Genomic DNA, 13,096 nt, shown 5'->3' with positions numbered 1-13,096 from the left:
AATATATGTTTGGTAGGTTTTAGGGTGGGGCAGCCCCCCTAGGTACCCCATCCGAAATTTGGATACCAAATTTTTATTTTTAGGGTACTATATGAGAGCACACAAAATTTCGCTTAAATCGCAACACCCATCTCCGAGATCTGGCGTTTCTGAAAATTAGGGTAAGGGGGAGGGTCCGATGTCCGATGAAAATTTGCAGATGTGTTAAAATCAGTAACAAAACAATCCAGACCCAATTTTATACAGATCAGTTGAAAATTATAGCTAATATGGCCATTTAAGTGCAAATCGGGCGATACATATATATGGGTACTATATCTAAATCCAAACCGATTTGGATGAAAATTTGCAGATATGTTAAACTCAGTAACAAACCAATCCATGCCCAATTTTGTGCAGATCGGTTGAAAATTGTAGCTACTACCATTTAAGTTCAAATCGGGCGATACATGTATATGGGAGCTATATCTAAATCTGAACCGATTTTTATGAAATTTTGCAAACATGTTAAAATCAGTAACGAAACAGTCCATGTCCAATTTTGTGCAGATCGGTTGAAAATTTTAACTAATACGCCTATTTAAGTGGAAATCGGGCGATACATATATATGGTAGCTATATCTTAATCTGAACCGATTTTTATCAAAATCAATAGCGTTCATCCTTGGGTCAAAAAAGTGATATGTGCGAAATTTCGTAATGATTGGACAACAAGAATACATGGACTCACAGACGGACATGGCTAAATCGAATCAGAAAGTCATTCTGAGTCGATCGGTATACTTATCAATGGGTCTAGCTCTTCTCCTTTTTAGCGTTCCAAACAAATGCACAAATCTACAATACCCTGTACCACAGTGGTGGTGTGGGGTATAAAAAACAAAACGCAACAACAAAATAAACTGTTAAGAAGCATTTGCATCCATACCGTACTGTTGAAGAGTCAATAGTTAATCATTGTATCACCTTAATGTTTGTTAATATTTAAATATTAAAAATTAAATTAAAAAAAGATTAGAAACAAAACGGTTGTATTTAGAAAGCATTTGTTTGGAAAAGAAGTTGTTCTTCGGAACGGCGATTATTAATTGCCAAAGTGAAATTGATGGTCGAAGGAATCACTTTGACATTTTTGACACCGCCTCAAATTGATTAGCAAGTTCATTAAGATAAGGTGAATGGATTTGAATAGTATTTCAAACATTAATGCGTTTATTTCTGCGGCTAATGTTTATGTGCGTGACTTAGAATTTGATGGTATTTTGACACATTAATTGATGTTTTCATTTTGTATCTTTGATGGAAAATCTTCAGTCAATAATTGGCGTGACAGCGATTATATTGTAGAATATGTGATGCTTTCGAAGCGTAACGAATGTGTTAATATAACGGCTTTTGGGAAAGGCACAAGATAATTAAATACAGTTTTGGTATACAAATTATTAAAGACGTCATTACGCTTTGCCGGAATAAAAATTTAATAGCCACAATTGTTAGTTTGAAGCTAAATTGAACTTACAATTAAACTGTACCAAAAGATGTTACAGACAAGACTGACTTACGAAGGACTTACAAATACTCTTTTTAACGATCTATTAAACGTTGGTCGGTGTCTGCCAATGATGTGGTATCAGTATCATTCTCCTACTTACGCTTTATTGGCTTAAGTGACAGTCTGCACACAGACTCTCTTAGATATTGCTTCCATAGTGATACCACAGCAACTGAAGAACGAAAATGTCTTCTTGTTTCATTTACCCAGATCGCTTTAAACAAGTAAATGCAAATTTTGCCCATGAACATTCCACTAAGGAACAGGGGCTAACTTCTCACATATCAATGAGTGCAGTCCGATTCAAGTTTAAGCTCAATGATAAGGGGCCTCCTTTTTATAACCGAGTCCGAACGGCGTGCCGTAGTGCGATACCTCTGTGGAGAGAAGTTTTACATGGCATAGTACCTGACAAATGTTGCCAGCAGTAGGAGGGGAAAACCACCGCTGAAAATGTTTTCTGATGGTCTCGCCAGGATTCGAACCCAGGTGTTCAGCGTCATAGGCGGACATGCTAACCTCTGCGCTATGTTGACTTTGGATACCCACCACCTAGGGTATATATGTAAACCAACTTTCATCAAAATCCGGTGAAAAGTGCATACCTTATGCCCCATAGCAGCTATATCGGAATATGTGCCGTTTTGGACCAAATTCTAATAAGTACAAGTCATTGTTCAATTGTGTATACGAAGCCGATATCGAAAAGCCAAACATAAGTTACTGTGTCAAATTTCAGTGAAATCGGATTATAAATGCCAAGACTTTAAATCGAGAGATCGGTCTATATGGCAGCTATATCCAAATCAGGCCGGATTTTGACCAAGTTGCAGAAAAATGTCGAAGAGCCTAACAGAACTCACTGTCCCAAATTTCGGCGCAATCGCGCAATAAATGCGACTTTTATGGGCCCAAAACCTTAAATTGAGATATCGGTCTATATGGCAGCTTTATCCAAATCTGGACCGATCTGAGCCAAATTCAAGAAGAATGTCTAAGAGTCTAACACAGCTCACTGCACCAAATTTCGGCGACATCGGACAATAAATGCACCTTTTATGGCCCCAAAAACCTTAAACCGAGAGATCGGTCTATATAGCAGCTATATCCAAATCCGGACCGATCTGAGCCAGATTGAAGAAGAATGTTGAAGGGCCTTACAGAACCCACTGTCCCAAATTTCTGTGAAATCGGACAATAAATGCGCCTTTTATGGGCCCAAAACCTTAAATCGAGAGACCGGTCTTTATGGCTGTACATCTAGTCCAGGGCCCATCTGTGCCAAATTGCAGAAGTATGTCGAAGGGCCTAACATAACTTACTATTCCAAATTTTGGCAACATCGGACAATAAATGCGCCTTTTACGGGCCCAAGACCTTAAATCCTGAGATCGGCCTATATGGCAGCTATATCCAAATCTGGACTGATCGGGGCCAAATTGAAGTAGGATATGGAAGGGCCTAACACAACTCACCCTCTCAAATTTTGGCAAAATTGGGTAATAAATGCGCCTTTTATGGGCCTAAGACCTTAAATCGGTGGTTCGGTCTAAATGAGTGCTATATCAAGATATAATCCCATCTTCGAACTTCTACCTGCGTAAAGATAAGAAAAGAATCTGTGCAAAGTTTCAGCTCAATATCTCTGTTTTTAAAGACTGTAATGTGAGTTCGACAGACGGACGGACATGGCTAGATGGTCTTAGAATTTTACGTAGATCAAGAATATATATATACTTTATAGGATCGGAAATGGATATTTCGATGTGTTGCAAACGGAATGACGCAATGAATATACCCCCATCCTTCGGTGGTGGTCTTTAGAGAAATCATTGTACAAAGTTTTAGACAAAAAAGTTCAGACAAAAAATAGAACATCGATAGTATCGATATTTTGACAGATTTATTGGGTTGCCTAAAAAGTAATTGCGGATTTTTCATATAGTCGGCGTTGACAATTTTTTTCAAAGCTTGTGACTCTGTAATTGCATTCTTTCTTCTGTCAATTACCAGCTGTTACTTTTAGCTTGCTTTAAAAAAAGTGTAAAAAAAGTATATTTGATTAAAGTTCATTCTAAGTTTTATTAAAAATGCATTTACTTTCTTTTAAAAAATCCGCAATTATTTTTCGGGCAACCCAATAGTAGGCATTAGGCTGGCAAACTATCGATACTTTAATTTTTTCGTCAATATCGATATATTTTAACATTATCGATGCTATCGGTAAAATTTAATTGTATGGTGAAATTTACCCTTTTTTATACCCAGCACCGAAGGACGGGGTTATACTAATTTTCTCGTTCCATATGTAACACATCGATATACCCATTTCCGGCCCTATAAAGGATATATATTCTTGATCGTCGTTAAAATCTAAGACAATATACCCATATCCATGTCTGTTCGTTACAATCGCGCTACAGTCTTTAAAAATAGATATATTGTCTAAAGGCATATCTTGATATAGCCCCCATAATGACTGATCTACCGATTTAAGATCTTAGCTCCATTTAAGCCACATTTATTATCCGATTTCGCTGAAATTTGGCACAGTGAGCTATGAAAGGCTTTTCGACATCCGTGGCCTGTATGGTTCAAATCGGGTTATATTTGGATATAACTGTCATATAAGCCGATCTCCGAACATAAGTTCTTGGGCCCATAAAAGGCGCATTTATTAACCGATTTCGCTGAAATTTGGTACAATGATTTGCATTGAACCTTTAGGTTGGGTTGAAAAGAATGGTGCGGACATTAAAACAGCCCATGGACAAACATCAAAGCCATTAATCGGCAACAATTCCATAATTCATATGCCATAGAAAATAGAAAACTTCCAAAGTAAGACAAATTTATTTTGTAAATAATAATCATCTCGTAAACTAAGCTAATAACACTGTGCAACGGTTTCTGGGTTTCTAGAGCGAATATCGATAGTTTGCCGGCTCTAGTAGGTATGCGAATATGAGTTAGGATCAGTCTTGTCCACAATACCGGTCTTGACCGTTATCTTTCTCAAAAGCTCCTACAGACCAATGGCCAATCGGTTTGTGGAGTCTACTCCTGGGAAGAGCTAGCATAATATCGATGGCGCTATCCATATTTTATTATACCCACCACCGAAGGATGGGGGTATATTCATTTTGTCATTACGTTTGCAACACATCGAAATATCCATTTCCGACCCTATAAAGTATATATATTCTTGATCAGCGTAAAAATCTAAGACGATCTAGACATGTCCGTCTGTCTGTTGAAATCACGCTACACGTCTTTAAAAAGAGAGATATTGAGCTGAAATTTTGCACAGATTCTTTTTTTGTCCATAAGCAGGTTAAGTTCGAAGATGGGCTATATCGGACTATATCCTGATATAGCCCCCATATAGACCGATCCGCCGATTTAGGGTGTTAGGCCCATAAAAGCCACATTTATCATCCGATTTTGCTGAAATTTGGGACAGTGAGTTGTGTAAGGCCCTTCGAAATCTTCCGTCAATATGGTCCAGATTTGGATATAGCTGCCATATTGACCGATCCTCCGATTTAGGGTCTAAGGCCTATAACAGCCACATTTATCATCCGATTTCGCTGAAATTTGGGACTGGGAGTTGTGTTAGGCACTTCGACTTCCTTCGTAAATTTGGTCCAGATCGAGTCAGATTTGGATATAGCTGCCATATAGACCGATCCTCCGATTTAGGGTTCTTAGGCCCACAAAAGCCACATTTATTATCCGATTTTGCTGAAATTTGGGACAGTGAATTGTCTTAGGTATTCCGACATCCTTCGTCAATTTGGCTTAGATCGGTCCAGATTTGGATATAGCTGCCATATAGACCGATATCTAGGTTTTAGGGTTTGGGGCCATAAAAGACGCATTTATTGTCCAATGTCGCTGAAATTTGAGAAAGTGAGTTCAGATAGGCTCTTCGACTTCCTTCTTCAATTTTGCCCAGATCGGTCCAGATTTGAATATAGCTGCCATATAGACCGATCTCTCGATTTAAGGTTTTGGGCCCATAAAAGAAGGCATTTATTGTCCGATTTCGCGGAAATTTGGGACAGTGTTTTGTGTTAGGCTCTTCGACATTTTTATGTAACTTGGCCCAAATCGGTCCAGATTTGGATATAGCTGCCATATAGACCGATAACTCGATTTAAAGTCTTGGCCCCATAAAAGGCGCATTTATAATCCGATTTCTGTGTCAAAACACAGTGACTTATGTTAGGCTTTTATACATCCGTGTCGTATATGGGTCAGATCGGTTTATTTTTAGATATAGCTACTGTACTTATAAGTATTTGGTCCAAATCGAAATTTATTTTGATACAACTGATATAGGCATAAGGTATGAAATTTTCACCGAATTTTGATGAAAGGCGGTTTACATATATACCCGAGGTGGTGGGTATCCAAAGTTCGGCCCGGCCGAACTTAATGCCTTTTTACTTGTTTTTTGTTAGAATATCGATTGATATTTTGCCTATCGAAATTTTTTTTTTGCAAAATTTAACTCTGAATGTATGCTTAAAGATACATTGCGCCTACAGAGGGCGCTTTTTTCATCTTATTGAGCTAAAATTACTTACTTTATTAAATTTGGATTTATTCGTTCTGTGCATTGGTATGGCTGCTATATAAATCGACCTCCACCATAGGATGGGCGCATACTAATTTCGTCATTCTGTTTGTAACACCATTAAAATATACGTCTAAGACCCCATAAAGTATATATATTTTTGATCGTCATATTTTAAGTCGATCTAGCCATGTCCGTCCGTCTGTCTGTCGAAAGGACGCTAACTTTCGAAGGAGTAAAACTAGGCGCTTGAAATTTTCCACAAATAGTATTTATTAGTGTAGATCGGTTGGGATTGTAAATGGGCTAAATCGGACCATGTTTGGTATAGCTACCATATAAACCAATCCTGGGTTTTGACTTCTTGAGCCTTTAGTGGGCGCAATTCTCGTCCGATTTGACTGAAATTTTGCACCTGGTGTTTTGGTATCACTTCCAACAACAGCTCCCATATAAACCGATCTCCCGATTTTGCTTCTTGAGCCCCTGCAAGGCGCAATTCTTATCCGAATGGACTGAAATATTACACAATAACTTCTGCAATGTTCGTCATTCTACTCATTTATGGTTCGAATTGGACTATAACTTGATATAGCTCCAATAGCATAAAGTTCTTATTCATTATTCTTTGTTTGCCTAAAAAGAGGTACCGCGCAAAGAACTCGACAAATGCGATCCATGGTGGAGGGTATATAAGATTCGGCCCAGCTCTACTCCTGGGCTCTAAATGTGCTGCTCCATTGGACTCAGATCATCAATCGGCTGATGGATAAAAGTATTGTAGCTATCCTTAGGTGACTGTACAATTTCTTTCGCTAATAAGTGCCTTTTACGAGATGCAGAGATATTCTTGCGGACGTGCCGCTCACTCAACTTATCGTAAACCAAGTTTTGAACAAAAGAGTTTTATTTTTCGGATATGTAATTTAAGGCTAATGAATTAGTTTTATTATCTTTACAGACGAATATGTTTTGCAATGGAAAAGGAAAGTCAGAAACCACAAAACATAAACCACTGCGAGACTCGTTTCGATCTTGGTTAGGGGACTTATTTAAACACAATAAGTATACAGTCTTCCAGGGCCAAAAATTGGTAGGTTGTACTTATATCGAATATACCGCTAAAACGTGTTTGCGATGATAGTACGACATTTACCAAATTTGCCACCTTTCACACTAGTCCTTCTTTTCCACCGCAGTGTTTTTCGTTGTTGTAATGGACATTTTTCCACACTACTACTATGCTGCATTGTTATACACATGTTATTTGTAAAATTTTTGCAATAGTATTAATGGCTTCGAATGCTAGACACAGGCAACGGCTCTCACTGTCCCTCCGTGTGTCCAGTTTCGAATCCCGGCTAAGCTTTGCCCAGTTTTTATTTTCAAGTTTTGTTGCCTATTAGGGCAAATATCATTTATTTCATCATATTTCATTTTTCCCTATTTGATAACTTCTTCTTAAATGTATCACTCCAAAATCGTGCATACTTTCTAATTATCTACTTACCCAAACAATTTGTCAAATCCATGGCCCCCGTATAGAGGCAACCATTTTTGCGTTTAATAACATTCGTCAATTTATCAACGCAAAAGCAATCGTTGTCATGTTCGGGGCCAATGTCGTTGATGAAATTCTCGCCGATTGAATAGCGAAAGCCGGGAATGCCCTTGTATTTGACTTCCTTCTGATAGAATAACTGTACAGAGCGACAGATATCCGCACTGAAAATGTACATGGAGTCGCCCTTCTTTCGGAAAGGAGGATATGAGGAAGCATCAGTGCCATTAATTTGATTGCACATCGATGACTCTACATTGTCGGTGGTATTCAACCAGACTTGCAAATGATGATTATCATCTAATTTTTGTATCTCCAGAACTCGCATGGCATCATCTTTGCCGGTATGGACTTCATAGACTTCACGACCAGTGCCATTTTTCTGTAAACATAGAAAAATACGTTGTCATTTATTTGAAAGGCTTTTTGTGGGAAATCTCAGTTCCTTACATGATTGAAAAATGAAAAGGCCAAACTTCCATCCTTTAGTTCTCTTATGGTCTTGGATCCACCTTCCTTGATTTGATTGCAAATGGCTTTGGCCAAACCCTGGGGATTAATGCAAAATCGAACTCCATCAAAGAGATATTCTTTGACGCTTGTGCTCACAAACATGGATTTGGGATCATTGAAAATGGCCTTTATGTTGGCATTGAGATGAACCAGAAGAATGGCCAGCCCGGGATCATTTTCTCCGATTTGCAACACCGACTAATGGGATAGGCGGAAGATAGATGGCAAAAACAACAGATGTTTGTAAATGTTCATTAGGTGGTAAGATTTAAGAATTAAGGCTTTTGGAATTCAAGGAGTCAAAATGTTGCAATATTTAGTAAAGGTCACACGTTGGATTTAAAATATGGCAAAGAATACCTCTCGGGAAATTTTATATATGCTTTGGCATTGATTTCGTAATATAATCTATAATTCGACCAACACTTTTTTACATTTTGATTTCTTTGAATTCTGTTTTGGTTTTCATAAGCGTTTATTTACAAGCATTCATAAGCGTTTCAATTGTTGTTTTTCAGAATTTAGCTAAAATTCACCTGGGTTAACATTTTGTCTATATACACATGCAATCGAATTTATTTCACCAATACCAATATTTACCAATTTTGTCTTAAGCATAATTGTTAAAAATAGTATCAACCGAACTTACTTTTGCACTATTAATAAGAGTTTCTACTATATTTTGTACCCAGCTAAAGGGTTCTAAAGAAAATTTACAAAAGTGGTTAATATGGAAGATTTTTCTTAGATCTTATTAAAAGAGGAATAGTAGAAAAAATTACTCTTACAGCTATGCCAGGTATTAATTATTTGAACATAATTTTTTGTACAAAATTTAAAATATATTTTTTTGTAGTTGTCTTGAATAAAGATTCCTTTTAATTGTGCTTATTGGCAGATAAAAAAATAAATGAAGATCAACAACATCCGTTGAAGATGAAAAATATGATATTTACAATGATTGTGGTAGGTGCAAAAATTTGGTTGCAATTCGCGTTTTTCATACCTTCCAAAAAAACAGTTTAGGTAAATTGTGTATAAATTAAACCAAGTAGTGACAACTCCGGGAATATTTTGTCAAAAATGCTTGGGTAAGGGGTTTTGTCTTTGTGTGTTTTGCTGATGCTAGATGTTCTTTTAGCAACACCATATTTTGCCTAAACTTTTTAAAGGGTTTCCAATTTGACTTTCTATTCTAAATGGAAACCAAAACAAAACTAATTGGTCAGAGCTGGACACAATTACTACAAAAAATCGAAATTTATTTCTTAAAGCGAGTAAAAGGGCGTTAAGTTCGAGTATATATGTCAACCACCTTTCATCATAATCCGGTGAAAAATACATAATTTATGCCCCCATAGCAACTTTATCGAAATGTGGTCCGTTTGGACCAAATTCAACACGGTTATTGAGACTTCTAATAAGTATAAATCACTGTTCGATTTTGTAGAACAAAATTGGTAGCCATATCCAAATATAGACCGATTTGAGACATATACGACACGGATGTCGAAAAGCCTAACATAAGTCAGTGTGACAAATTTGAGCCGATCTGTTATCAATGTGATAATCCCATTTCGCCTTTTGCGGCTTTTATGGGCCCAAAACCTACAATCGAGAGATCGGTCTATATGGCAGCTATATCCAAATTTGGACCGATCTGGGCCAAATTAAAGAATAATCTTGAAGGGCCTAACATAACTTACTGTCCCAAATATCGGCAAAATCGAACAATAAATGCGACTTTTATGGGCCCAGAACCTTAAATCGAGAGATCGGTCTATATGGCAGCTATATCCAAATCCGAACCGATCTGGGCCAAATTGAAGAAGGATGCCGAAGAGCCTTACACAACTCACTGTCCCAAATTTCGGCGAGGTCGGACAATAAATGCGCCTTTTATGGGCCCAAAACCTTAAATCGAAAGATCGGTCTATATGGCAGCTATATCCAAATCCCAACCGATCTGGGCCAAATTGAAGAAGGATGTCGAATAGCCTAACACAACCCACTATCCCAAATTTCGGCGACATCGGACAATAATGCGCCTTTTATGGGTCCAAAACCTTAAATCGAGAGAACGGTCTATATGGCAGCTATATTCCAATCTGAACCGATCAGGGCCAAACTAAAGATGGATGTTGAAGGGCCCAACATAACTCACGGTCTCATATTTCGGTGCGATCGAATTATAAATGTGCCTTTTATGGGGCCAAGACATTAAATCGGGAGATCGGTCTATATGGCAGCTATATCCAAATCTGAACCGATCTGGGTTAAATTGCAGAATGTTGTCGAAGAGCCTAACGCAACTCACTATTCCAAATTTCGTCGGCATCGGACAATAAATGCGCCTTTTATGGGCCGAAAACCTTAAATCGAGAGATCGGTCTATATGGCAGCTATATCTAAATCTGGACCGATCTGGGCTAAATTGAGGACCGATGCCGAAGGGCCTAACATAACTCACTGTCACAAATTTCAGCGAAATCGGACAATAAATGTGCCTTTTATGGGCCCAAGACTTTAAATCGACAGATCGGTTCATATCGCAGCTAAATTCGAATCTGGACCGATCTGGGCTAAATTGAAGTGGGATGTCGAAGTGCCTAACATAACTCACGGTCTCATATTTCGGCGAGATCGGATTATAAATGTGCCTTTTATGGGGCCAAGACTTTAAATCGAGAGATCGGTCTATATGGGGGCTATATCAAGTTCGATATAATATGTGTTGCAAACGGAATGACAAAATGAATATACCCCCATCCTTCGGTGATGGGTATAAAAACGAGTAAAAAATCTGCCGTTTAAAATCAAGTAGAGATAACTGTTTAAAATGTTGAATGGTTAGATCTGAGGTGTTAACGGGATCGTGTGCAAAATGTTAAGGTCCTAAGTGGTTCGGGCGCTCTTGGCAGGCCCCTAATGTTGGTCACTTCGGTATTTCGAAATTTTATTGGAGATTTGCTTATTTTGCTGGATAGTGCTTAAAATTTCTCAGAAAAAAGTCCACCTAAGGTCTACTTAATCTCTTCTGGTTTAGAGAATATTCAAATTTAATTTCTTTGCAAATTTTGGCCGAGACCGGTTTTCTATTTTGCGGTTTACGAAGAAGTTAGTGGGTCGATTTTAATTTTTTTGTTCGTTGTTTTCGTGGTAACAAAATTTCTCTATGTGGAGATGGCAATCCTCATCAAGCTCCAAACTGAGCAAGTTCCTTCCGGTCCATGGGGCCGATCGCTGCGGGAACGTAATGGCCATTGGTAATTAAAAGACCACAATAATCGAGTATTATAGTATTTAGGCAAGAGCCGGTGCCGCGCGACTTCTCACCGAGATTCTCCACTTGACACTTCCCGTGGCTGCAACTGCAACTACACCGTAAACATAAGCAACCTGTAGAGTCAGTCAGTAAGTGCACCATGTCCTTAACCACACCCCCGCAGGCAGGACAACCTGCAGTCGACGCCAGACCCCTCTTATGCAAAAATGCATTGAGAGAGCCATGTCCTGTCAATAAAAACCCAAGACTCAGGCCAAAGCCAAAATCGGGTCTGTCCACTACGAACGTCGCGTCCCCAATAAATTGGTAAGTAACCCGTCCATTGTCACTGTCAGTCCAACGTGTCCTCCACCTATCATAAAGGCACTCTAAAAGGTGTGCCTTAAGCCGCCTAACATTCCCATTCGCCAGATCCGGATCAGGAAGCCAATCCCTTTCAGCAACCGGTAGACCCCTCCTAGCCTTATACAAAACCGCGCGACGGATCATCTCCAAATCAAGGGGGGCAGCACCCAACAATACCTTCATCGCATTTGAGGAGACAGTTCTACATAAAGGCGCGCACACCAACATAGCCGACCTCTGGCAAGAAGTCACCTTCTCACGTCCATGAACAGTCATGACTGCTCGATACCATGGAGGCGCGCCATAAGTTGCACATGCAACAAATAGTCCCGCATATATAGTCCGTGCAGCATGCCTGCTCAGACCACGGTCACTCCTCAGAATGCGCCTAAACGTAACTGCCACCGCGGAAAGCCTTCCCTTTCCATGTTCCAAATGGGCCAGGAAACGCAACTTCCCCGACACAACCACACCAAGGTACTTGACCCGCGGTGAGTATCGCAACGATAACGGACCACCTCTAATGAGCGCAGGCCGGCTAGAAGCCTATCTGTCCTTAAGCAGCATCAAAACTGTCTTCTCAACAGCCACCTCAACACCCGCACGATCACCCCATTTGCGGACACAAGTGGACAGTCAGGCGGTGCTGAAGGCTCTTGTGTCGAGCTGCATGAGATCAAAACTGGTTAAAAGATGCAAAGGGAAAGACTGTCGGGCTCTGCCGGTTGGAAAATGCTGTTAGGTTCTGCTGGCTCCCAGTTCATAAAGGTGTGGCGGAGAACGAAATGGCTGTGTACTGCCCAGAAATGGATCGATGATTGACGCGTATCTTGCTATGGAACCAGTGAGCCCTCCACTGTGAGAGCTTCTTGGTAGGTTAGACGCCTTCTATGATGACTGCGCGAATAAGGCGTGGACTGTTGTTATAGGATGTCAAAGGCCCTGTGACTGAGTATTTTGTGAAAAGGACGTCGCTAATGCTGGGACTGGGAAAGAATGACTTAGCACTGCTAATAGGGGCATGACTGGTCTTTGCGACATCAGGTATTTGACGTCGCGTTGGAGGCAGGTAGAGGCAAACTTCTGCAGGATGTGCGATGACGAGGAGTAGCAGGAGACGGTCGAGCACCTGTTGTGTCACTGCCCCACAATTGCGAGGAGAAGACACATGCTAATGGACTGAACACCTTCTTTCAAGCCTGGATACCCTAAATGCTATTAGCCCTATTGTCACTTTGGAGTTCTGTAGAGGCCTGA

General features: G+C 39.6%; 1 protein-coding gene across 5 annotated transcripts in view; it reads right to left on the bottom strand.

Annotated features, from left to right (window-relative positions):
* LOC106090824 (sensory neuron membrane protein 2) overlaps window positions 1-13,096 on the bottom strand; it is a 572,456-nt gene that overhangs the window by 80,091 nt on the left and 479,269 nt on the right. For 3 of the 5 annotated variants that reach the window (XM_059360182.1, XM_059360183.1, XM_013257151.2), the window contains 3 exons: window positions 8,858-8,910; window positions 8,146-8,406; window positions 7,645-8,077 (listed from right to left, as the gene is read on the bottom strand). In XM_059360182.1, the coding sequence (XP_059216165.1) occupies window positions 7,645-8,077; window positions 8,146-8,406; window positions 8,858-8,910 (747 nt within the window). The remainder of the gene's footprint in view (window positions 1-7,644; window positions 8,078-8,145; window positions 8,407-8,857; window positions 8,911-13,096) is intronic. The other 2 variants (XM_013257153.2, XM_013257154.2) reach the window with 1 other exon arrangement.

The sequence above is a fragment of the Stomoxys calcitrans genome, chromosome 1, assembly GCF_963082655.1.
Source record: "Stomoxys calcitrans chromosome 1, idStoCalc2.1, whole genome shotgun sequence".
In the NCBI taxonomy this organism is placed as follows: Eukaryota; Metazoa; Arthropoda; class Insecta; order Diptera; family Muscidae; genus Stomoxys; species Stomoxys calcitrans.
This window is presented reverse-complemented; position numbering and strand designations above follow the sequence as displayed.